Below are 23,223 nucleotides of genomic sequence, written 5' to 3' on the forward strand. Positions count from 1 at the left end.
ATAATTACTGAAGGTATGTTTTCTTGGTAGGAAAATTCCCAAAATGCTCCACTTGTACATGCCACTTTGGAAACATTGCTAAGATTTCTTAACTGGATTCCACTGGGATATATATTCGAAACGAAGTTAATCAGCACATTAATATATAAGGTATATTTAATTTTTTTTCCCCTTTCTAATCTTCCATTAACATAGCTATAGGTAAATCATTAATGTGATTTGCCCAATAATGTAAGGTTTAATGTTGATAAAAAGTGATGTGTGTATTATGTGTATAGGGCAGTGATCGTGAACCTATGGGATGCAGAGTGTTCTCTGTGGGTACGTGGTCACTTCCACCCCCAGAGTTCCTTACTAGAGAGGCAGAGGGACTTGAGTGCTGTTCCTCTCTTCCCAGTAGCCCAATGGGAGCGTTTTCTCCCTCCCCTATATGTGCAGGTGGGGGGATGGCACTCCCATCTCTAAAAGGTTCACCATCACTGGTATAGAGTCTAGTCTTATTTGTACTTTTACTTGCTTCATGATTATCTTAGTTTCTCTCCCTCCCCCTTTCTTTTAGGTGTTTTTTTTTCCCCCAAAAAAAAATATTTCATCCAGAAATGTAAATTATGATTTTTTAGACTATATCCTGCTCTATTTCTGGATTGGTAGTTTTTAAAACTAAGATCCATATTGTGTTGATGCCTAATAATAAATACAGCTAACATTTATGTAACACTTTACTATGTGCCATACAGTATGATGTAGTATTCTATAATTATTGCATTTAAATCTTCAGATCAACCCTGAAGCCTAAGTACTAAATAAATGCTAGCAAAAGTTTGCCTTAATGTTATATTATCTTGCACTTGGAGATGAGGCAAGTCATGGAGTGGGTATATAGTAGGTAAAGAATTTAAATACCAAAAGTTTCATTTACTGGGGGAATGTAATATGTGACAAATCAGTGTTCTTGTTTTTTCTTATTCCAGTACCATTTATTTATGTCCCCACTTGATAAATTTCTCATTAAAACACTTTTTATAGGTTCAATTATTAATGTTTCACTTTTTTCCTTCCATTAGTTTCTAAATGTTCCAATGTTTCGAAATGTCTCTCTGAAGTGCCTCACTGAGATTGCTGGTGTGAGTGTAAGCCAATATGAGGAACAATTTGTAACATTATTTACACTGACAATGATGCAGCTTAAACAGGTAACTTTTCATTAGTTAGAATGATTTTTTAAAATTCTTTATGGCAAATCAATATTTTCAAAACGTTCATGAGTCTTAACGTTAATTTAAAAAAATAGGTATGCAGTTATTGATTCCCTGTAAAATTGGGCCTTGTCAAAGCAAATCAAAGGTTCAGGGGCGGATAGATGGTTCAGTGAATTGAGAGCCAGGCCTGGAGACAGGAGGTGTACCAGGTTCAAATTTGGCCTTCGACAATTCCTGGACCCTGGACAAGTCACTCAACCCCCATAACCTAGCCATTACTTTGCTTCTGGGTTTGAACCAATATACAGTATTGATTCTAAGTGGAAGGTACAGCTTTTAAAAAAATGTTTAAGAGAGATAAAACTGTATCTATACAATGTAGAAATATTTCATTTCTTCAGTTTATATATTCAGCAAATCTTGTTTATTTTACCTGAGTTACATGAACAAGATGCATGGAGGGAATTTAGATTAAAATAACTTTTAAGAATAGGTAAGAGATGTGCTTTCTTTTTTTTTAACTGCTCAATATGTGACTTGATACTTATCTTTTATTTTCAGATGTTACCTTTAAATACCAATATTCGACTTGCTTACTCCAATGGAAAAGATGATGAACAAAATTTCATCCAGAATCTCAGTTTGTTTCTCTGTACCTTTCTTAAAGAACATGGTCAACTTATCGAAAAGCGATTAAATCTCAGGGAAACATTGATGGAGGTAGAATTTTTCTTTTCCTCTTACTCTAAAAATGATTTCTCTAGATAATTTTGTGAAAGGCTACTTGTCTCTTCCCAATAGAAACCGCTTCCAATATAAATAAGCAGTCAAGCAAAAGAAATTAACACATTGGCCATGTCTGAAAAGTGTGCCTTATTCTGTGCTTTGTCTATCATAACTGCTATGGGGCAGGAGATGACCTTTACCTTCTGTTCTGAAGTTGTTTGTTTACTGCATTCCTAAATCTATGTTGTACTTGCATACATTATTATTAGTGTATACATTCTTTTGGCTCTACACACTTTGCATCAATTCATGGTTCTAGAAATGATGAGGAATTCATTACAAAGCAAATAACCATAAAGAGGAGAAGAAAGCAAAAAAGATAATCTTAGCCTATTGACTACAAGGGCAGTACTAATGTTAATAGAAATGGGAGGAGGGGCAGCAATTTGGGATGGGAAGAAAGAGGATAATTACAGACTGATACTTGAAGTTTATTGGTAGGGCACCCAGGAAGAGATAGATATCTAGCATGAGTTGGTAAATTACTGGAATAGTTTGGAGTCGGGTGTTTTTCATAAAGGTAATGATTACAATAGTGGATATAAATTGTATTCTTTACGGAAAAGAATATAAAGCAGTAATCATTTGTAGGTAAAGCCTTAAAGAAATTATCTACATTTGGGAATAAGTAGGAAAACTTAATAAAGGCAGAGATAGAAATTAAAACAGGAATGGAAAGATGTTTTAGAGTGAGAGAACAAAATCCAGAATGTTAGAAGTAGAGCTTGGATGGGAATGAAGAATGATCAACTTAGTACATCTTCAAAATGGAGGCCTTTGGAGAAGAGTGAGATCACAGCATTAGAGGGACATTACAGAGTGAAAAAGTAGATGAAGTTGGGGGATGGCTCAGTATGGAATATACTGCATTTTTTCTTCCTGCTCCCCCAACCAAATGGGCACAAAGGAATCAAGAAGAAGGGATTCGTGAAAGCAAAGCCATTTAATTTATTTTAAGATTGAAATATTTATTTATCCATTGCAGTGTTTTCAGTGACTCTAGGAAGACTAAAGATGTAATCATCACTGATATTATTAGTAGGAAGGATGCCTTTCTTATGAAATGTATTTGTCTCAAAATGAACAGGGGAAACAAATCCAGTATATCACAGATCACAGGTCAGGTCTTTGGGAGACCTAGTGAAGCTAAATGATTAGTTTGAAATCTCTTGGAACCAGTCAGCCTGTGGTTAACTTTCTCTGCAAGATAAGATGTTTGTGGAGGATTACAGAAAAAATGGACAATTTGCCTTCAAGGAGAATATGGGGAAATTTCATCAAATATTTATTATGCCCAAGATGTGATATACAAAGATATTACAGTAAATTTTTTAATTTGTGTCTTTAATCAAAGTATATGGAGAAGTTTATTGGTATAAAGATTAATTTGATAGAGGATAATTTTTTTTCTAACATAGCTCCTTGGTTTTGTATAGGCTCTTCACTATATGTTGTTAGTATCTGAAGTAGAAGAAACTGAAATCTTTAAGATTTGTCTTGAATATTGGAACCATCTAGCTGCTGAACTCTACAGAGAAAGTCCATTTTCAACGTCTGCCTCTCCAATGCTCTCTGGAAGTCAACATTTTGATGTTCCTCCCAGGAGACAACTTTATCTACCTGTATTATCCAAGGTAACTTAATGCTAACTGAAATAATTATCTATATTGGTTTTTTAAACTGATCCTTTCTCCTGGCAGAAAATAAGCTTGGATCACCCAAGTTTATGGTATTTGATGCTTAAGAATAGTTGAAGACTTAATGAGAAAAATTCCTTATCTGAACTCTATTCATTTTTTGGCTGCCAGCATAGGGAGCCTCTATTGACCCTCATTCATTCTGTCTTTGTCTAGTATTTGATGTTCTTGGTGACATGACTTAGAACTCCAGGAAAACACCCTTATATATCTCCATTATACCTTGAGACACATAGCTTTTCCAAGGTTTTGGTATTTCAAAATTTACAATCATAGCATGACTGTGTAAGGAATTAAGTTAAGGGTTTGACTAAAATATGTGAGAATTCTAAAATAATATGATGATTGCTGATTTAAAATATAGATAGCCCAAGTTCAAATGACTTTTAATAGCTTTTATTTACAAAAGGGTCGGGAGTGAAAGTAGAGAAATACAAAAAGAGGGTAGAGAAGATGTCTACCCTATCACACTAAATATTGCTTTGGTGCTGGCCTCAGCCCTGCAGGGCTTATTAACCCTTGACCAGAGGACCCAGAGTTCCATCACATGGCCTCCTCCAAGAAGTGACAGGCCTCTCAAAAACTAATCTCTGTCCAGACACCAGGAAAGGAAGGCCAGCTACTCACTCACCCAAGAGACAGTCCCAAGTCACTTCTAAGAGGCAGGTAGGTCACCACTCAAAGACAACTACCGAAGACTATCTCCAGAAGATTGCTTGCAGAAGAGACTCCAGCTAAAGAAGTTCAGGGCTTTTGTAGTGATTTCTTGTCCCTTCCCCTCTTAACAGGGGCCAATCACAGCTTCCAAATTGCTTAGCACTGCCCAGGGACAATGTCTATGGGATCACTTTTCACCTCTGAAGGTGCTCACTCTTATCATAGGCCTTTTGAAGGTATCATCTTTTTTTAATCATAGAATTTGCACATTTCTGGCTGATTGAGTTATCACCCACTTCAGCAAGTGATTTGTGAGCACTCTTACTTAGTGTTAAATAGGATGCTTTGAGTTCACTCATTTTAGCAAGTGACATGAATTCTTTTACTTACAAAGTGTTAAGTAGGGATGTTTTCAGTTTTGGTTGATCAATTTAAAAGTTCCTGATGCTAGACAAAGAAAGTTTGATTCACACTTCACGATATCCCCCTGTGATTCTTTGGGGGGACCAGGCTCCCCAAGGAATCATTTAACATAACCAGCTTATTCTTCTAAAGCTCTTCTAGGTACAGATGCATAACATATTGTACTTTTATAAGCAGAAACTACAATAGAGATGAGAGGGAAATAGGAGAGAGAGACAGAGACACCAGTGTTTGCTCCAAAAATGCCAATTGGGAGCAGTCCCCTTTCTTTGGCATAAGAGTATACATTTAGAATGTGTTCAAACCCCTTCATTTCAATCATTTTCACTCCAAAGTTCATTCTGGATTTTCTGATGCAGTGGAAATTTCTTTATGGCACTTTATTTGAGCAGTTCCTTTTCTTAATTCAAGGAGTTCTGAAGCTTCTTTCCTAAAATATTTTCTCAAAATTTTTTTATGAAAATTTTACAACTGCAGCCAACTAGATATGAACCAAACAGTGTTTGAGCCATTTGGGAGTTAGGGAAGACTGAGTCTGAACCTTTTGGGTAAGATCTCATTTTGATAAGTATAATAGCTGTAGAGCCGTAGGCATGTCATTTAACCTCCCTTTACGCTGAATTGTATCATCTGAAATGAAGTGATAATAGTGTCTGTCTTCATGGGGATATTTTGAGGACATGTATGTATTTATTTTCATTTTAAGCCCTTACTTTTTGTCTTAGACTCAATACTCTGTATTGGTTGTAAGGTAGAAGAGCGGTGAGGGCTGGGCAATGGGAATTAACTGACTTTTTGTCCAGGGTCACATAGCTAGAATGTGGCTAAGTTCAGATTTCAACCTAGGCCTTGGCTCTCAATATGCTGAACCACCCCACTGTCCCAACATATTTTAATAAAGTGCTATGTAGACCTTAAAGTTTATATAAAAGCTTTCCAGTTTTCTTTGGGCTGCCACTTGTGGTCATTGAAAAGATAATGTAATTTCCCAAATCAGATAACCCTGGCTCTCTTTTATGGTCATTTCTGGGTCCAACTTGTCTGCTATACCTGACCCAAATATTATGTTTACATATTAACTCCTCAAACTGGATGTCAGTCACATTTTCATCCATTTATTTTTACTGTATGTATTGTTCAGACTGTTTAATTTGATCTTGGGAATAACCTGGATCTCTTTGAAGAGACCTACCATTTTGGTGCTAAATATAAAAATTCTTAAAGGAAGACATCCACTTGTTATATAAATCCTCTTTAGAGGAATGTCAAAAAATTTCAATAAACAAAATGGTGTGGATACGGTCTAAAAAAATGAGAGGGAAGTGTCAATATGATCATGAATTCATTGATGTATAAAGACCTAATTGAGGCATTTTTCTCCGTTGATTCATTCTAACTAGGTCCGTTTATTGATGGTGAGTCGAATGGCTAAGCCTGAAGAAGTTCTGGTTGTAGAAAATGATCAGGGAGAAGTTGTTCGAGAATTTATGAAGGACACAGACTCCATTAATTTGTATAAGAATATGAGGGAAACATTAGGTAAGTTGATAGTAGTAACTTTATATTTTAACTAGATGAGAATACTTGATGATAACATGGGAACAATGCTGGATAGAGGCTTGTGAGCTACAGTTCTCAAGTTTAACTGTACAACCTTGAGAAAAGTAATAGTTCTTTCTACACATAAGTAACTAGTGTGTGTAGGAAGTTGAAAGAATAAGCCTAGACAAGATACTAGTCTGTTTTGATAGATGTAATGAGCTTTATAAAATAAAGCTTCTAAAAATATTCCAACAGTTGGTGGGTAGGGCTGCAGTATTTTAATTTTCTCTGTACATTTAAGTTGAAATGACAATGTTTTCTGTGTGAGTTACTCCATTCAAGGCAATAAACATGAATGTGTACGTTGTTTTGCAGAACACAAGGTTGAGGGTATGCATATTTAAAAGTAATCATTGAGATATGTTCTTAAAATGAGATCATATTTGTGAAGTGTTTAGCATAATTTCTGGCTCTTAAAAGGCACTATATAAATTCTGGTTTCTTTCTGCTTCCTTTTTCCAGTATACCTTACACATCTGGATTATGCAGACACTGAAAGAATAATGACTGAAAAACTTCACAATCAGGTGAATGGAACAGAATGGTCTTGGAAAAATTTGAACACTTTATGTTGGGCAATAGGCTCTATTAGTGGAGCGATGCATGAAGAGGATGAAAAAAGGTTTCTTGTTACAGTCATAAAGGTATGTAAATTTGTGTGTCTTTGTTCCTGTTACAGTTAGGAAACGTGGGAGAGATGGGGCAGAGCAGACACTGGGACAGAAAACCTGTGATCCTGAGCCAAATGACCCTTGTTGAATTTTTACTAATCTGTAAAAAGGATATACTATCTCAATTCAGAATTCTGTTATAAAGAAAGCATATGTCTTAAAGCCCCACATATATTTATACTGTGATCAGAAATGATAGGATAACTAACAGATATAATTCCTCAAGTCTTAGAAACTGCATTTTTTGTTTAAATAATGTTATGTGAATGAGAACAGTTAATGCTGCCTTCTCACACTCCCTATATCAGGAAGAAGAGGTAAGATAGTTTTTTAGAAATCATCCATGTACCCTGGAAAGAACTATTTAAAATGGAATATAACTCTGGCTGTCATTAAAGATGATGCTTTAAATTGGGTTTTTAATCTGGGGAGTGTGAAGATGTTTTTGAGATATTTTGTTAACTATTTTAGTACCAAGGTTTCCTGTTTATAATCCTACCTATTTCATTCATGCATTTCAAAATATTATAAGAATTGGTCCATAGGCTACCAAGGATGGACTCGGTGGGGGTGGGGAGGTATAAAACATCTACTCTAAAGTCATATCTAGAAATCCTTAACTTCAGTATATTCTCACTCCTGTGCTTAACTGATATGCCAGATGTGGTTTCAGTTCCTGTTGTCCCAATTTAGGACATAGAAGTCCATAATCTCTCATCAGTATCAGCAGTCTCCCAATGCTTTAGGTAATGTTGAGCTTTTTCTGACTCATACTCCCAGGAAGAAGAAAAATGATAGAAGCATATTTCCCCACGTTTTATTTAACCTTTGGGTTTCCCTTTCTATATGTGTGTGTGATACAAATATGTGTTTAGTGATAGAGGGTCGGTCATATGATTATTGGTTCCTGAAGTATATTAAAAAGCTCCCTTTAATGTAAGTGTAATTAGTTTCTATCTGGTTGTAAGCATTCTCTAAATGAGATTTTTTTTTTATTACAGGATCTTTTAGGATTATGTGAACAGAAAAGAGGCAAAGATAATAAAGCTATTATTGCATCAAATATCATGTACATAGTAGGTCAATATCCAAGGTTTTTGAGAGCTCATTGGAAATTTTTGAAGACCGTGGTCAACAAGTTATTTGAATTCATGCATGGTAAAAAAAAATTTCTCGTGATTCTGAACTTTTTAAAATTTATTTTTGTGAGAATAAAATGCGCTTGAATCCTTTTTTTTGTCTTTATTTAGAAACTCATGATGGTGTCCAGGATATGGCCTGTGATACCTTCATAAAAATAGCACAAAAATGCCGCAGGCATTTTGTTCAGGTTCAGGTTGGAGAAGTAATGCCATTCATTGATGAAATTTTGAACAACATTAACACAATCATTTGTGATCTTCAGCCTCAGCAGGTATGTTCTGAGAGCTGGTCAGCAATTTTATAAAGCATCTCAGTGATAATGGGAGAGAAATGAACTATATGCAATAGTTGTTAGTTGAGACAATTGCCAAGTTTAATTGTGATTCCTTTGATGAAATGGATTCCTGTAGTGAGCATTGTTCTGCTTTTCTAATGTTGGCATCTTATAATATAAGGATCGAACTTAAAGATAAAATTTGAATTGTAAACATAATATAGATAACAGATGTTTTTTAACCTATGGATGTGGGGAATTCTAATGATCTCTCAGTGACTGCCAAGATTTGGGACATTAGGTTACTATCTACTTGGAAATGGTCTAGCATGAATGGGGAGGGAAAAGATGTCTCCTAAAGAGGTTTTGTGGTGTTTGTTTGTTTGTTTTTTAACCCATACCTTCCATCTTAGAATTAAAACTGTGTTGGTTCGTAGGCAGAAGAGCTATAAAGGCTAAGCAGTTGGGGTTAAGTGACTTGCCCAGGGTCACACAGCTAGGAAGTGTTTTTAAGGCCAGATTCGAACCCAGGACCTCCTCTCTGGACCTGGTTCTCAATCCATTGAACCATCCAGCTTCTGCCCCCTAAAGAGGTTATTCTTGTGGAACAAGCTTAATAATGTGGATTAAGTAGGGAAATGATAATATGAAAAGTACCAAAAATTGGTGAGTTTAATTTCATTTTCCATACTAGGTTCACACGTTTTATGAAGCTGTTGGATACATGATTGGTGCACAAACTGATCAAACAGTACAAGAACATTTGATAGAAAAATATATGCTACTTCCTAATCAGGTGTGGGACAGCATAATTCAGCAAGCCACTAAAGTAAGTGTTCTTTATCATTTCTTTAATAAGTGCTATTTTGGGGAAGAAGTATTCTCTCCTTTACATTCTGGTAAGCATTTCTATGCTTACAATGCATTCAAATAAGTATAGACCTAGCTTTTCAAATAGGTATGGTGAACTTTTAGAGATGGAGTGCAAGGCCCTGCCCCCACTCTACCCCCTAGACTGAGTTATTTGCCATTCTTCTCCCCTCCTACCCCCATGACAAACACTCCCAATCCCTTATCCCAGATTGGAGGGAGGAAGCTGGGGGGTGGGAGGGCCGGAGTATGTGATGTGAAAAAATATCAAGTGCAGTGGAGAGGAGGAATAAAGCAGCTCTGCCGAAGTACCACTGCCTTTCTAGTGATAGACTTAGGCAGGGGAGAGAAGGGGTGACGGGGTGTCCTCAGAGATTACTGTCATCTTTGGCACTTGTGCCATAGGTTTGCTATCACTGGTATAGATGAATATACTGTGAGGTTATATAACAGTACCAGACCTTTGATTCATTTTAGAAGAAACAATATCCTCATAAATTGTCATGGATACTTGAACCATCTATAGTCAGAACAAAATTCATCCTTAAAAGTGTTCTTATGTGTGGTACATGAGAATTGATATTTCTCGTTGTCATGGGGAAAGTTCAACTAAAGGGGCTTCTTTATTAAAGTTGATTTGAATTTAACTGAAATGCTATTTGCCATTATTTATTTGTATTGATACCTGGACAATGCTACAAGAATTCTCAGTGAAATTTACAGTGATGCAAATGAATATTTCTAATTATCCATGCTGAAAAAAAAACATAGATAAAAAACATTGTCTAGATAATAGTGTGCAGTAATTGGTGAGGTAGTTGACTAAGAGACATCTAGCTTTGAAGAAACTAAAGATTTTTAAGAGACTGGGAATGAGAAAGAAGTGCATTACTACTGGATTGGGGACATCTTGTGTATAAGAAAGGCATGGAGAAGAATAAAATGTCATGTTAGGAATAAATGATAAGATGGCAAGTTTGGTTGAAGAGTGCATGAATGAATGGAAGTATCATGAAAACTGAAAGATTCTCTGGAAGAAGTTGTAACACTGGAAACCAGAAAAATTAAAATATCGTTTTCCTTAGATTCATTTTTTTAAACTTTGTTATAAGTAGGGCATTTATAGCATGATTGCTACATATTTGTGTGTGAGATGTTTGTAAAGGATATATTTTAAATATAAATATGTTCTATTTGGGAAGACAATGTTTGAATGTATCTTAAGTGATGATTTGTTGGTACTGTAGGGGGTTTTTTGGTTTGTTTTTTTATGAGAGGAATCTTATCTCATGTATTGAGTTGATTGAATTTCTAGAGACCATATGGGCCAAAATTAACAAGAATGAAATTTCAAGATATTTTGATAGGACCTAGTATCTAAGAAATAAATACTAATGCAAAAGAAAAAAAAACCTTAAATTTTTATTTGTGAGAATATATTCCAAAATGTTAAGTGTATTCAGGACCTGTGTTCAGGACAAGGTTGCAGCTGGATATGTGTGGAATCTTTGTGATTGGAAAAATCTCACTATGTACTGTTTTTCTTTCCCAGTATACTTTAAATACTTATACTATATTAACATGTTAAATGTCTTATATATATATACTTGTTGCACTTTTCCATTTCTGTCAGTTTAGTGCATTGACTTATAAGGATTTATATTTTAAAATGACAAATCAGCCCTATACTCAAGATAATGGGTTGAATTAAATTTGGTTGTAGATGAAGTTTTTTAAAACATTTTTAGGATGTCAGTATTAATGACTGGGCATGTTGTATTATCACACAATAATACCTATTTTTTAGAATTGGGTACAGATGAAGAATATATAATATTCTTTACTACATTTCTCACTAGTAAAAATGTGTCTAAAATGATAACTTGTAATTTTTTTTATAAACTGTACTAGATTATTTTTGGTTTAGAGTATGTCAGATGGCTTAATCTTATCCATATGGAATAATCTGTTTCTTATAGAATGTGGATATACTTAAGGATCCTGAAACAGTTAAGCAGCTTGGAAGTATTTTAAAAACAAATGTAAGAGCATGTAAAGCTGTTGGCCACCCCTTTGTAATTCAACTTGGACGAATTTATTTAGATATGCTTAATGTGTACAAGTGCCTCAGTGAAAATATTTCTGCAGCTATCCAGGCCAATGGTAAGTGCTTCTAAATTAATTTTTATTGGAGCAAGTAGAAAATATTTCTATCATAAGTATAGATCATTTTGCTCTGTGTACAAGATTAGTTCAATTATTTGTCTCAAAAGAAGACTTATTTTCAGGAAATTAGGACAGTATAGTAATGTCCATTGTGCATTGACATAAAATAATATGGGATTTGAGGTTATATTTGGTCTGGCCTCTTTTAATACATCTAAATTCTTAGGCTTTAATTTGAGATACGGTTTAGAAGTGTGGCCATGGGTGAATATTTATTGGCTTTAAAAAGAGGGTTGTGGGTTAGATGTAACAATACCTACAATTTTTGAAAATTTAGTGTAGACTTTTATATTTGTGGGTTGGTTTTTTTATATGTGTGTATATATATATATAATTTTTAGGTGAAATGGTTACAAAACAACCCTTGATTAGAAGTATGCGAACAGTAAAAAGGGAGACTTTAAAATTAATATCTGGTTGGGTGAGCCGGTCTAATGATCCACAGATGGTGAGTAGGAAATTTGTTTTCTTGTTATTCCTTTGGGAACTATAATATTAACATTGTTATGAAGTTCAAGTTATATGTATATCACTTTGTAAATGTTAAATTGTACGTTTGATCATTACAATTCTTTTTTCTTTTTTAAACCCTTACCTTCCATCTTGAAATCAATACTGTGTATTGGTTCCAAGGCAGGAATGGTAAGAGCTAGGCAATGAGGGTTAAGTTACTTACGCAGGGTCACACATCTGGGGAGTGTCTGAGGCCAGATTTTAACCTAAGACTTCCCATCTCTAGGCCTGGCTCTCAATCCACTGAGCTACCCAGCTGCCCCCAATAATTAAAATTCTAAAAGAATTATAAGAAAAGATTCCCCTGAATTGTTTAAATTTCATTAACAAATCTTGGAATGGATTTTTTAAATCCTTTTTAGTGTAGTCAGAAAAAATAGCCATGTATTAACCCTGTCTACAAATAAATAGATGAATTTTGCACATCTCTTGAGTCAAGAGGTGAGAAAAACTTTATTCTTAACCCTCTGGAATCGTGGTTTGCCCCCATGTATTGATGAAAACTATCTAGTCTATGTTAGTAGTGTCTTCCCACATTCTCCATCTAATAATGGTCATTTCCTTTTTTTTCCTTCATTAATTTAGATGTTAGGTGGAATTTCAAAGATATTTCATTTATTCTTTATTAGAAGTGTGGGAGAGTTCTCAGCCAAGCAGGGGTATATAAAGGACCATTACAGATAAAATGGGACAATTTTAATTGCATAAAATTGAAAGCTCTTAAGTTCAAACAGAATTAGTATAGCTGAAATTTGAAAGGAACCCATTTTTAAGGATTACGTTTTCTACGAAATTATTTTTTGTTTTAAACCCTTACCTTCTGTCTTAGATCTTGACTCCAAGGCAGAAGGGTGGTAAGGCAATGGGGGTCAAGTGACTTGCCCAGGGTCACACAGCTAGGAAGTTAAGGAAGAAAGAATAGGTTTTCTGAGATTCCAGGTGGCAAAACTGGGACTAAAAAATATAAGAGGGAAGATTTCTTTTATTTTTTAATTATCTTTTCATGTTTACATGATTCGTATTCTTTCCCTCCCTCCTCCCAGAGCCAACAAGCAGTTCCACTAGGTTGTACAAATGTTATCACTTGATACCTTTCCATATTATTCATTTTTGCTATAGAAAAAAATTTTTGAGCCCAAATCACATATCCATGTATACATATAAGTGATATCATATGTTTTGCTTTTGTTTTTCTATTCCCATAGTTCTTTATCTCAATGTGGATCGCATTTTTCATAAAAGGGAAGATTTCATCTAAGAAATTAGGTTTACATTTATATTGGGTAGATGATTTCTAAAATTCATGCAATTTCTACTATTGGTTTTGTCAAGGATTGAAAATGTGTCTGTGGAACCATTAGTCTGGATGATAATCTGGGTGATTTTTATTAAAAGTATTACATTCAGTACATATAACTTACATGGAAATACTTTAAAATGCTTTAAAATCTTTATTATAAGTATATTAAACATGAATTTTTTAAATGTTTCATTTAAATGGTCTAGATAGGTGGTCATTTCTAACTCTTTGTGAGTCCTTTTGGGTTTTCTTGGAAAAGATACTGGAATAGTTTGCTATTTCCTTCTGGAGCTTATTTTGGTAGATGAGGGAACTGAGACAATTCTACTATACCACCCACATGCCTCATTATGTAAAATAGAAAGATTATATGGCTACTAATTCAAAAAGCACTTAGCAATTTGATTGTTTTGACTCATTTTCAAAGGTAATTTATGCAAAGTTGAGGGATCTTGTACTTTCTATAAATGAATTTGTAAATGATTTTTTTATCAGTCAGATCTTTTATTCAACTGAGTTCTTATCTAGCATCACAAAGGAAATGCTGATATATAGTGTATTGTTTGAGCTATAAGGCAGGAAAGATTTGAAGGAACTGCTGGGAGCCCTCCTTGTCTGGAGTAGGCATATCCGGGTGGAATTCACTCAGAACTGAATCTGCTACCATACAGCCTGCCTCTCCCCTCTCTTCCCCCATTTTATATACTTTACAGATAACTTCTCTTAACATTAATCTCTTTATATTTTGTCACTATACCTATAATTCATGATTATACTTGATGAGCAATAGATTTTTATCATAATTTTTAAATGATTATCCTAAGATATTTTTGCATGTTTCTTGGTTATATAAGTTAAAGATTTGGGTTAGAAAGAACCAAACAATATTTTACCACATTTAATGTGATAGAACTTTAAAGGGATTCCTCTACATTTTTTCTGAAATAAGTAGGTTTGACTAATTGCTGTAAAATTTGTAAGTTATATAGTAAATTGTATCTAGTATTGCTTTTAAGTAAGGGAATGATTCAGGAAATTCCCAGGATCAAACTTAAGAGATGAACATTTTGTTTTTCTTGTCTTTTAACAGGTAGCAGAAAATTTTGTTCCTCCTTTGTTAGATGCAGTTCTTATTGATTACCAGAGAAATGTTCCAGCTGCTAGAGAACCAGAAGTACTTAGTACTATGGCTATCATTGTCAACAAATTAGGGGGACACATAACAACTGAAATACCTCAGATATTTGATGCTGTTTTTGAATGCACATTAAATATGATAAACAAGGTATGCGACTTCTATTTGCTAGATCTTGATATGGGCAAAAACTTATATAGACATAACAGGTCCTATATATGAAGATCATTAACTTTGGTCCTCATTCTTTTCTCTGCATGTAGACTAAAGAAGGAGGTGTATACCAAATCATTATTCTTTGGGAAAGTTGGTCATTGCATTGACCTGAACTCTCATGCTTTTTATGTTATTTATTCTTAAAATGATTGTGATCATTCTGAATTCCTCACCTGATAGTTCTTAAATAACATTATTTCAATCACAGCTACCAAACAAATATTTTTATACTATAATTTTAGTCTTAACCCTCAGTCAACAAGCATCTACTTTTGTTTCCATTTTTTTGTTACCAAATAGCCTATTGTGGATACTTGGGTATAAATAGTGTTCTTTCTTACCAACTTCTTTGGAGTATAGAGAGGGTTTTACTTAAAACATCTGTGGTCCCTTCTAGCTCTAAATCATCTCCATACCATTGGGTTGGTAGGTTATTCACAAATCTCTGAGAAAAACACCCACTGTGTAGTTTTTTTCTTTTATTCTCTTTTCTCCACATTTCCTAAAATGGCCAATTTGGGAACATAACTTCAAACTGATTTCGATAATGATTGGGCCATATGTGTCAGTGACCCTGTCTTTTTACAAACCTATAGTTAACTGTTTCTACTTTTTGTCAAATGTAATTTGCTCAGTGTAAGCTTAAATCCCAGTATTGTTTTGATTTTTCTCCCTGATGATTTAGGATACTTTAATGTGACTGTTGATTACTTAATGTGAACTAATAATTTGTTCCCCAGATAATTTTGTGCTTACAAGTGTATCATTATGAAATATACATAGACATTAGCCCTCAAGCTGCTAGTTTATAATGTGAGTACTATCCATAGGATACTTGACACCTATATTGTATAAGATGGGTAGGATTCTTAAATAGATATTAGGCATAGATGGTATCTAGAAAACATTGTCTTCTCTCAAATGAAGTATGACATTGAATGTCATGTGAAAATGCAGCTATTTGGGGTTTGCTCTGGCCAGTACTAGATTTTGTATTCTTTTAACTATTGTCTTCCAAGGATCCTTTGGTGACCTGATAGTCATGATAGTCATGTTCCAATGTTATCATTTGATCCTTATTAACATTTTTTCAACAAAAAATTAGCCAAATATACCTTCTATTAATTTAATATGCTTGTTTTTTTTTAATGTAGGAGACATGTACCTGTTATTTTTTATTAATAAAACATTTATTGATACATGAGGGTTTCAAAATAACATGCTGTCATACATGACCAAATTGAGGTCTACTTAAGAATTAATAGTATATGCTATAATGGTCTTAGGAATTAACCAGGTGCTTCAGATCTTTCTTAATTTGGTCTTCTGCACATAGCATAATTCCTGGCACAGGCCTGATGTTTTAACAGCTTTTCCTTTACACCCTCTTGACACCAAAGTTGTCCCCAGAACTATTTGTATATGAAAACTTTGGAGAGATGATAAATTAAATCCATAGGTATTAGACCAGTGCCATATAACCTTACTTTTTTTTTTTAATCCTTTATCTTTAGGACTTTGAAGAATATCCTGAACACAGAACAAACTTTTTCTTACTACTTCAGGCCGTAAATTCTCATTGTTTCCCAGCATTCCTGGCCATTCCACCTGCACAGTTCAAGTTAGTTTTGGATTCCATTATCTGGGCTTTCAAGCATACTATGAGGAATGTTGCAGATACAGGTAAAGAATATCTGATATCTTGAGGTGATTATTACTCTCATGAACTCCCAAGAGTAGCAGGAATCTTACTCGTTATTTAACCCTTACCCTTCCATCTTAGAATCAATAGTAAGTCTCTAAAGTATTCCAAAGCAAAAAAGTGGTAAGGGCTAGACGGGGTGGGGTTATTTATTGACTTGCTCTGGGGGTTATATGACTAAGCAGTATCTGGATTTCTATAAAATATTTCTGTGCTTTAACCTTCACCAATACCTGTATGATCATACTTTTTTGATGTCACTTAGTTTGAAATTGTTCAAAAGGCAAATTTTATAATAGAAAGCATATGCAGTGATTCCAATGAAGTCATGTTACCTTTTTTTTTTTAACTTTGGTTGCTTTGCAAAAATTAATGGGAGAACAGAATATATTGCCTGTGTAGTAGTTTGCTCCTTCAATATATCAGTCAGTATTGTGTATCTTCTATAATATCATTAAGATTATGTTTTGTTCTATATATTTTAGGCCTACAGATACTTTTTACACTCTTGCAAAATGTTGCACAAGAAGAAACTGCTGCTCAGAGTTTCTATCAGACCTATTTCTGTGATATCCTTCAGCATATCTTTTCAGTTGTAACAGACACCTCACATACTGCTGGTAAGATTTTGAGAACATGAAAAGGGGTCAAGTTCTGAATTCTTTAATAGATAACATCTATGATTTTAGCCTCTAAATATTAATAATCTTCATATTACCCACAGGCTTAACGATGCATGCTTCAATTCTTGCATACATGTTTAATTTAGTAGAAGAAGGAAAAATAAGTACACCATTAAATCCCGGAAATCCAGTTAACAACCAAATGTTTATTCAGGAGTATGTGGCTAATCTTCTCAAATCTGCTTTCCCTCACTTGCAGGAGTAAGTATATGTAGTCTTTTTAAAATTTGTGTTTTGAACACAATTTGTAGAAGTGTTGATGATTTCATCAGTATTTTTACTTTTCAGTGCGCAAGTTAAACTGTTTGTAACAGGACTCTTCAGTTTAAATCAAGATATCCCCGCCTTCAAAGAACACCTTAGGGATTTCCTGGTACAGATAAAGGTATGTTACTCAGATTTTCTTATAATACCAATTTAATTACTTATGGAGTGTAATTTGCCAAGAGGCAAAATCATTTTAGTCTCAAGGAATCTTTTTAGTTTTAATAGAAAAATTAATTAGATATGTGATGGTTGTTTTTTGTTTTTAAGGATACCTACCTACAAAGCAAAATTACATGTGTCTGATACTATTTTTTATTTGGATCCTCTTTTTCAATGGTAGATTGGAACCCCCGTTTTGAGGAGTTAAAAGAAAGAGAATCAGGATGTGTCCTCAGATAAATTAGGAAGATTTTTATTTCATACCAGGCAGGACACGAAGTTTTTAAAAGGAGGAGGCAGTTAGTAATAAAATATGAAGGAGTTTGGATCTCCACATAAATACTTGGGTTGTCACAAGAGATAGTTAACATTCATTTGATTTTTTTTCCATCTTTTGTATTCCCTTCCAAATATCCCTACCTTTTCCTTTCTCTGCTACTACTTACTACTCCCCTAGACCTGAAATGGAAAACTATCAAAAATTGTTTGTATAATATAGACGACATTTATTTCCCATTTAATTTATATTACATTGCATTCTCCATACTGTTGCGATTGGCCAAAAAACCAAGCTATATAATTTTACATAAAAAGGTCATGTTTCAATGGAAAGTGGAAATTATCAAACAACAAAAATTTCTACCTTAAAGCTGCACAGTATATTAAAATTCATTAACCCTAAAGGGCTATTATTCAGACATTGACATAACATTTTTTTAAATTCTAAGATTAAGTTTTAATATTTTTACTGAACCAAATTAAAATGTAATTATGAAATATTTAACAAAAGAAAAATTATAAAACACAAGTCGTGATGTATGTGTGGCCTATAAGTATCACTTACCTCCCATTTTACAATATATCCTATTTATTGGTTTCAACCAGAAGGCCAGTAAAGACTAGGCAACGGAAGTTAGTTGACTTGTTCAGGATCACACAGGAAGTGTTGGCGGTCACATTTGAACCCAGAACTTCCCATTTCTGCATGTTACTCCTTATCCACTGAGCCACCTAGCTGCTCCCATACTTGTGTTTTAACAACTCACAATTCTATCTGAATTTAATACTACTGCTATCCACTTAATACTTAATTTTATATTGTTTTTTCACATCACGTGGAGTTAATACTGATACCAATAATTTGACCTGAAAGGGAGCTAAGAACATTTAGGTTAAAATTTTAGAGTAAAAGACCATGGATATTATTGAACTTTGAGTCAGGCCAGGGAGAACTGAGTTTGAATCCTGATACATTTAAAGTTCCTATGACCCTAGTTAAATCACTTAACCTCTTTTTATTCTCAAGTTTCGATATCTGTAAAAATGGGACTAATGATAACCTTAAATAAATGCCTTCTGTGACTGGATAGCATGATATAGTGCAAAAACAATAGATTTTGGTATATGGGAAACCAGATTTGAATACTGGTTTTGCTCTGTATTAAGCACTATATAAATATGATCATGGGAAGTTGCATCAATTGTCTGTGCCTTAAGAGGTTGTATTGAATACTGCTATATCTAACTTGTTTTCAACCTTATTCTTGCTCATAAAAATCAGATTTTCATACTGCTAGGTAAGACACATACTCTGTGTATGCATGATAGAACACTTATACAAGCTAAGTTGCAATTTAAGACTTTTGGAAACCTGTATAAACTGTCACTGCCTGGGAAATTACATTAATAACTCTTTCTAGGAGATGAATTTTTTTTTACTTAGCTTAATGTACTTTTAATTCTATCTCTTGTGGGAATAACTATCTCTAGTGGCATTGATTCATCTATAAAACAAAATTTTCAACAGCCTGGCCTTCAGGATTTACCATGCTAATTTAGCTGTATTGAAGATAGTAGTTATTCTTTCACTAGCCTGTGAAATTTATATGGGAAATATTGTTTAATAATGGCTTTACACTGGATAAATTTTTTAATGGTGGCATTTCTCATATTAAAAATCAAGTATAATGTGTGAAATAAACATTTTAAATGACCCTTTTTACAGGAATTTGCAGGTGAAGATACATCTGACCTGTTTTTAGAAGAAAGAGAAACAGCCCTTCGACAGGCTCAGGAAGAGAAACATAAACTTCAGATGTCTGTCCCTGGCATCCTTAATCCACATGAAATTCCTGAAGAAATGTGCGATTAAAAATCAAAACAAGTTATGCTGTCTTTTTTCTGTACAGCTTCTTTGTTGTGGTAGAAGAAAACAGCATTTGGATATTTGTTGACCAAAATGATGCCAATTTGTAAATTAAAATGTCACCTAGTGGCCCTTTTTCTTATGTGTTTTTTGTATAAGAAATTTTCTGTGAAATATCCTTCCAATGTTTAAGCTTTTGTTTTGGTCATCTTTATTTAGATTTGCATGAAGTTGAGAATTAAGGCATTTTAAAAAACAATATTACTTCATGCCCATTTTGTGGCTGGGATGGGGGGGAAGAAGCAAATTGAATTTGAAAAAATATACTTGTAAATTCTATTGCAAAATTATACAATTTTTTCCTGTAACAAAACCAATTTTTAATTAGGGAGCATTTTCTTTCTAGCCTATATTTCAGTCTAGAAGAAAAGGTAATGAGTAAAACAATTGCGTTGTTAAAGGATTATTATAGTGCTGCATTGTCTTAAAGGTAGCACAACTTGGACTGAATTGGATGGCTAGACTACATGTATTACAAGTCTGTATGGCAAGTTTGCAGCAAGATCATGTGCATATCATCCCATTGTAAAGCAACTTCAAAGAGTATGGGAACACAGTTAGTTATTTTTACACAGTTCTTTTTGTTTGTGTGTGTGTGCTGTCGCTTTGTCGACAACAGCTTTTTGTTTTCCTCAATGAGGAGTGTTGCTCATTTGTGAGCCTTCATTAACTCGAAGTGAAATGGTTAAAAATATTTATCCTGTTAGAATAGGCTGCATCTTTTTAACAACTCATTAAAAAACTCTGGCTTTTGAGATGACTTATACTAATTTACATTGTTTACCATGCTGTAGTGCTTTAAGAACACTACTTAAAAGCAAAATAAACTTGGTTTACATTTATTTTTCCTTTATTGACTCAAAATTATTGATGTATTATTGGAAGTGGTCATCTTTGTGTTGAGTCAAAAAGTTAAGGTAAAGAAAGAGTTTGGAAACTGGGACAAAAACAAAGTTGTACAATAGACAGGAAAATGTAGCTTTTAAATCTATCTGTGTAATTTCAGAAACATTTTATATATCCAAATAGATTATCGACCTATTATAAAACACAAAATTTGATAGGTGTGTCCTTACATAGACCTTTCTCCCCTTTTTTTCTGTCAGATGGAAGTAAAGAAAATAGAACATTGTCAACCAAAATGAACTTGGTAGAATTTCAGGAAAACTAGTTGCCCTTTGTAAATGCATACATTGCTATCTTAAACGAATTCATTCCATTTAGTTTACCTTTAATATCTAGGGATTACTTCCAACTGAAATCTATAATCTCATTGAAGAGGCGGTAGAGAGGTAGACCTGAAAATTGGAGTGTGGGATGCATGCAGGTGGGTCAGCTATTAGAAAGAACTAGGACTTGGGGAAAGAAAAATCTTGGATAAAAGGGGTATAGGAAAGAATGGTTTAGTCCTAGGTTTTTCTCTGACAGAAATATTAAAGGTCTTTTAAAAAAGATAGACCCCATGTTCACAATCAACTTTTGCCTTGAGAACTTGATGTTGAGGGTGTGGTTTTGCTCTTTCAGAACCATAGTGCTCCAGGCTGCCCATGGGCAGCAAAAAAAGATGTTTGTCAGAATTTGTCTTCTAGTGACCTGTGTTTTAACTTCAATCAACCAAAAAGTAGTTGTAGTGTAATGTTTATATGCTTCATCTTAAATATACTTAAAAATTTTTGTAAGACAAATCGCTTCATGTTAATGACATGTAATTTTAAAGTTGTATTATAACTGACCATTTAAATAGAAAATTATTTAATGCCTTGTTAAAGCTATCACAATTTCTAGGTTGTGGCTGTAGAAAAATCTCTGGAAAGCCTCAAAAATGGAGTTCAGTGCATCTGGTCAAAGTTCTGTGGCTATATATAGTGGTTGCAATACGTCAAGTTATCATGATGCCATAGTCTAGGCAATAAATACTCTTCATCCATTCAATTTTTCCTGTATGGATAGCTAGGCTGGCTACCACTTATATTTTGTTCCAAACTACATTAGGCATTTCCCACCTTAAACTGAATCTTGCCTTGGGGCAAAAACAATTAAGAACCTGCTAGAAAAAATTTGGATGATGTTTACAATATTGTCCTACTAGTCTCCCACCTCATCAATGAGACTTAGCTGTTTTCTACCTTATGGGGTTTTTTCTATTAAACAGTTTGATTTTCTTTTAAGTGATGTCATTAATATGCTCATGTAGATTTTCTTGGATATCTGCTTGTATTGCTCTGTATTTGTGGAATATATCTACCCATTTCTTAAGGGGGAAGGCACATGCCAAGTGAAGAAACTCCCTCTACCAATGCAGGGAAACACTTTTGCTGTACTTCAAACTAATAAGAGCAGCAGATTCTTTTTTTTGGTGGTGTAGACTTTTGGCAATTGGTGAAGCCTTAAATCCTTTCTCAGAATGTTTTTGAATTATTAATTGCATAAAAAGCAAGTAAATTATGCCAGTCCCTCCATTGGCTAAAGGACTTGACTTGGTCACAAAGTATGTCAGGAGGATTTGGATACAAGTCCACCTGGCTCCAAAGCCAGCTTTTTGACTCCCATCAAATTGGCTTCATAAGAATCCATTAATTTATCCACTGACTTTAGCCACTTCCCAATTCATGCACAACTTTTCTCCGGTTTTTGCGCTGTCACAGAGTGCTGCTATGAATATTTTTGGTACATGTTTGTGTCTGTGAGACTTAGGTTAAAACATATGTTTGGTTTAGTCGTTTGGTATGATTCCAAACTGAAATCTCGAACAGTTGTACCACTTAGTTTTCCAGTAGTACATGGTTGTGCTGTCTTCCCATGTCTGATGAGCTTTTGAGCTATTATGTATCTCATCTGGAGGCTCTGCAATGTTGGGGGGGGGGGTGTGAAATCTACATGATGTAACTCGCAAAAAGCATCTGGGGAAACCTGACTAAGGATTACCTTTGATTTGCATTTTGTGCTCAATCTTCATGATGGTTGCATATGCCATTGGTGAGGTTATGTCTTTGTTTTGTCCCACTCTTGATGTTATAATGACTGGCCTTTACCCGTGTTTTGATCTACTGAATCAAATTCAGTAGTCTTTTATTGTGCCCTGGTGTATGCTAATTTTAATACCTACAAAACTTGTTTTGCTGTTTTGAAAAGTGACCTATACAAAAAGTTCTTAAAACTTTAAAGTTTTTCAAAATTTATTCATGGTTAGGGGTGTGTTCTAGAAATGCCCAAGGGAAAGGAGTAATGGACTAAGTATTTATCAATACTTTATTGTGCAAACATGAATAAAAATATATAAGCAAGCATGGTGGGTACTCAGGCTAATAATTTGATTTTGATTGTTGCAGAACAAGACAGCTTAGACTGAATCTATGCTAATGATACATTGATAGAAAAGTCTTGTATTTTCACAAGTATTTGGGAGCAGTATCTACATTTCTTTGCTGACGTTTTATGCTCTTTATTTTTGCAAAAGCACTAAAAAGCCACTTATATACTTATAACATGACATT

General features: G+C 34.1%; 1 protein-coding gene across 1 annotated transcript in view; it reads left to right on the forward strand.

Annotated features, from left to right (window-relative positions):
* Window positions 1-23,016, forward strand: part of XPO1 (exportin 1) — a 55,194-nt gene extending 32,178 nt beyond the window's left edge. Inside the window, exons 9-25 of the mRNA XM_001374994.4 lie at window positions 31-150; window positions 1,065-1,193; window positions 1,761-1,919; window positions 3,422-3,619; window positions 6,163-6,301; window positions 6,827-7,008; window positions 8,037-8,193; window positions 8,286-8,449; window positions 9,147-9,281; window positions 11,302-11,485; window positions 11,890-11,996; window positions 14,452-14,646; window positions 16,227-16,395; window positions 16,900-17,034; window positions 17,139-17,298; window positions 17,386-17,482; window positions 19,529-23,016. Coding sequence (XP_001375031.1) covers window positions 31-150; window positions 1,065-1,193; window positions 1,761-1,919; window positions 3,422-3,619; window positions 6,163-6,301; window positions 6,827-7,008; window positions 8,037-8,193; window positions 8,286-8,449; window positions 9,147-9,281; window positions 11,302-11,485; window positions 11,890-11,996; window positions 14,452-14,646; window positions 16,227-16,395; window positions 16,900-17,034; window positions 17,139-17,298; window positions 17,386-17,482; window positions 19,529-19,675 — 2,577 coding nt within the window. The 3' untranslated portion in view covers window positions 19,676-23,016. The remainder of the gene's footprint in view (window positions 1-30; window positions 151-1,064; window positions 1,194-1,760; window positions 1,920-3,421; window positions 3,620-6,162; window positions 6,302-6,826; window positions 7,009-8,036; window positions 8,194-8,285; window positions 8,450-9,146; window positions 9,282-11,301; window positions 11,486-11,889; window positions 11,997-14,451; window positions 14,647-16,226; window positions 16,396-16,899; window positions 17,035-17,138; window positions 17,299-17,385; window positions 17,483-19,528) is intronic.
* The last annotated feature ends 207 nt before the right edge of the window (window positions 23,017-23,223 follow it).

This window comes from Monodelphis domestica, chromosome 1, assembly GCF_027887165.1.
Source record: "Monodelphis domestica isolate mMonDom1 chromosome 1, mMonDom1.pri, whole genome shotgun sequence".
NCBI lineage: Eukaryota > Metazoa > Chordata > Mammalia > Didelphimorphia > Didelphidae > Monodelphis > Monodelphis domestica.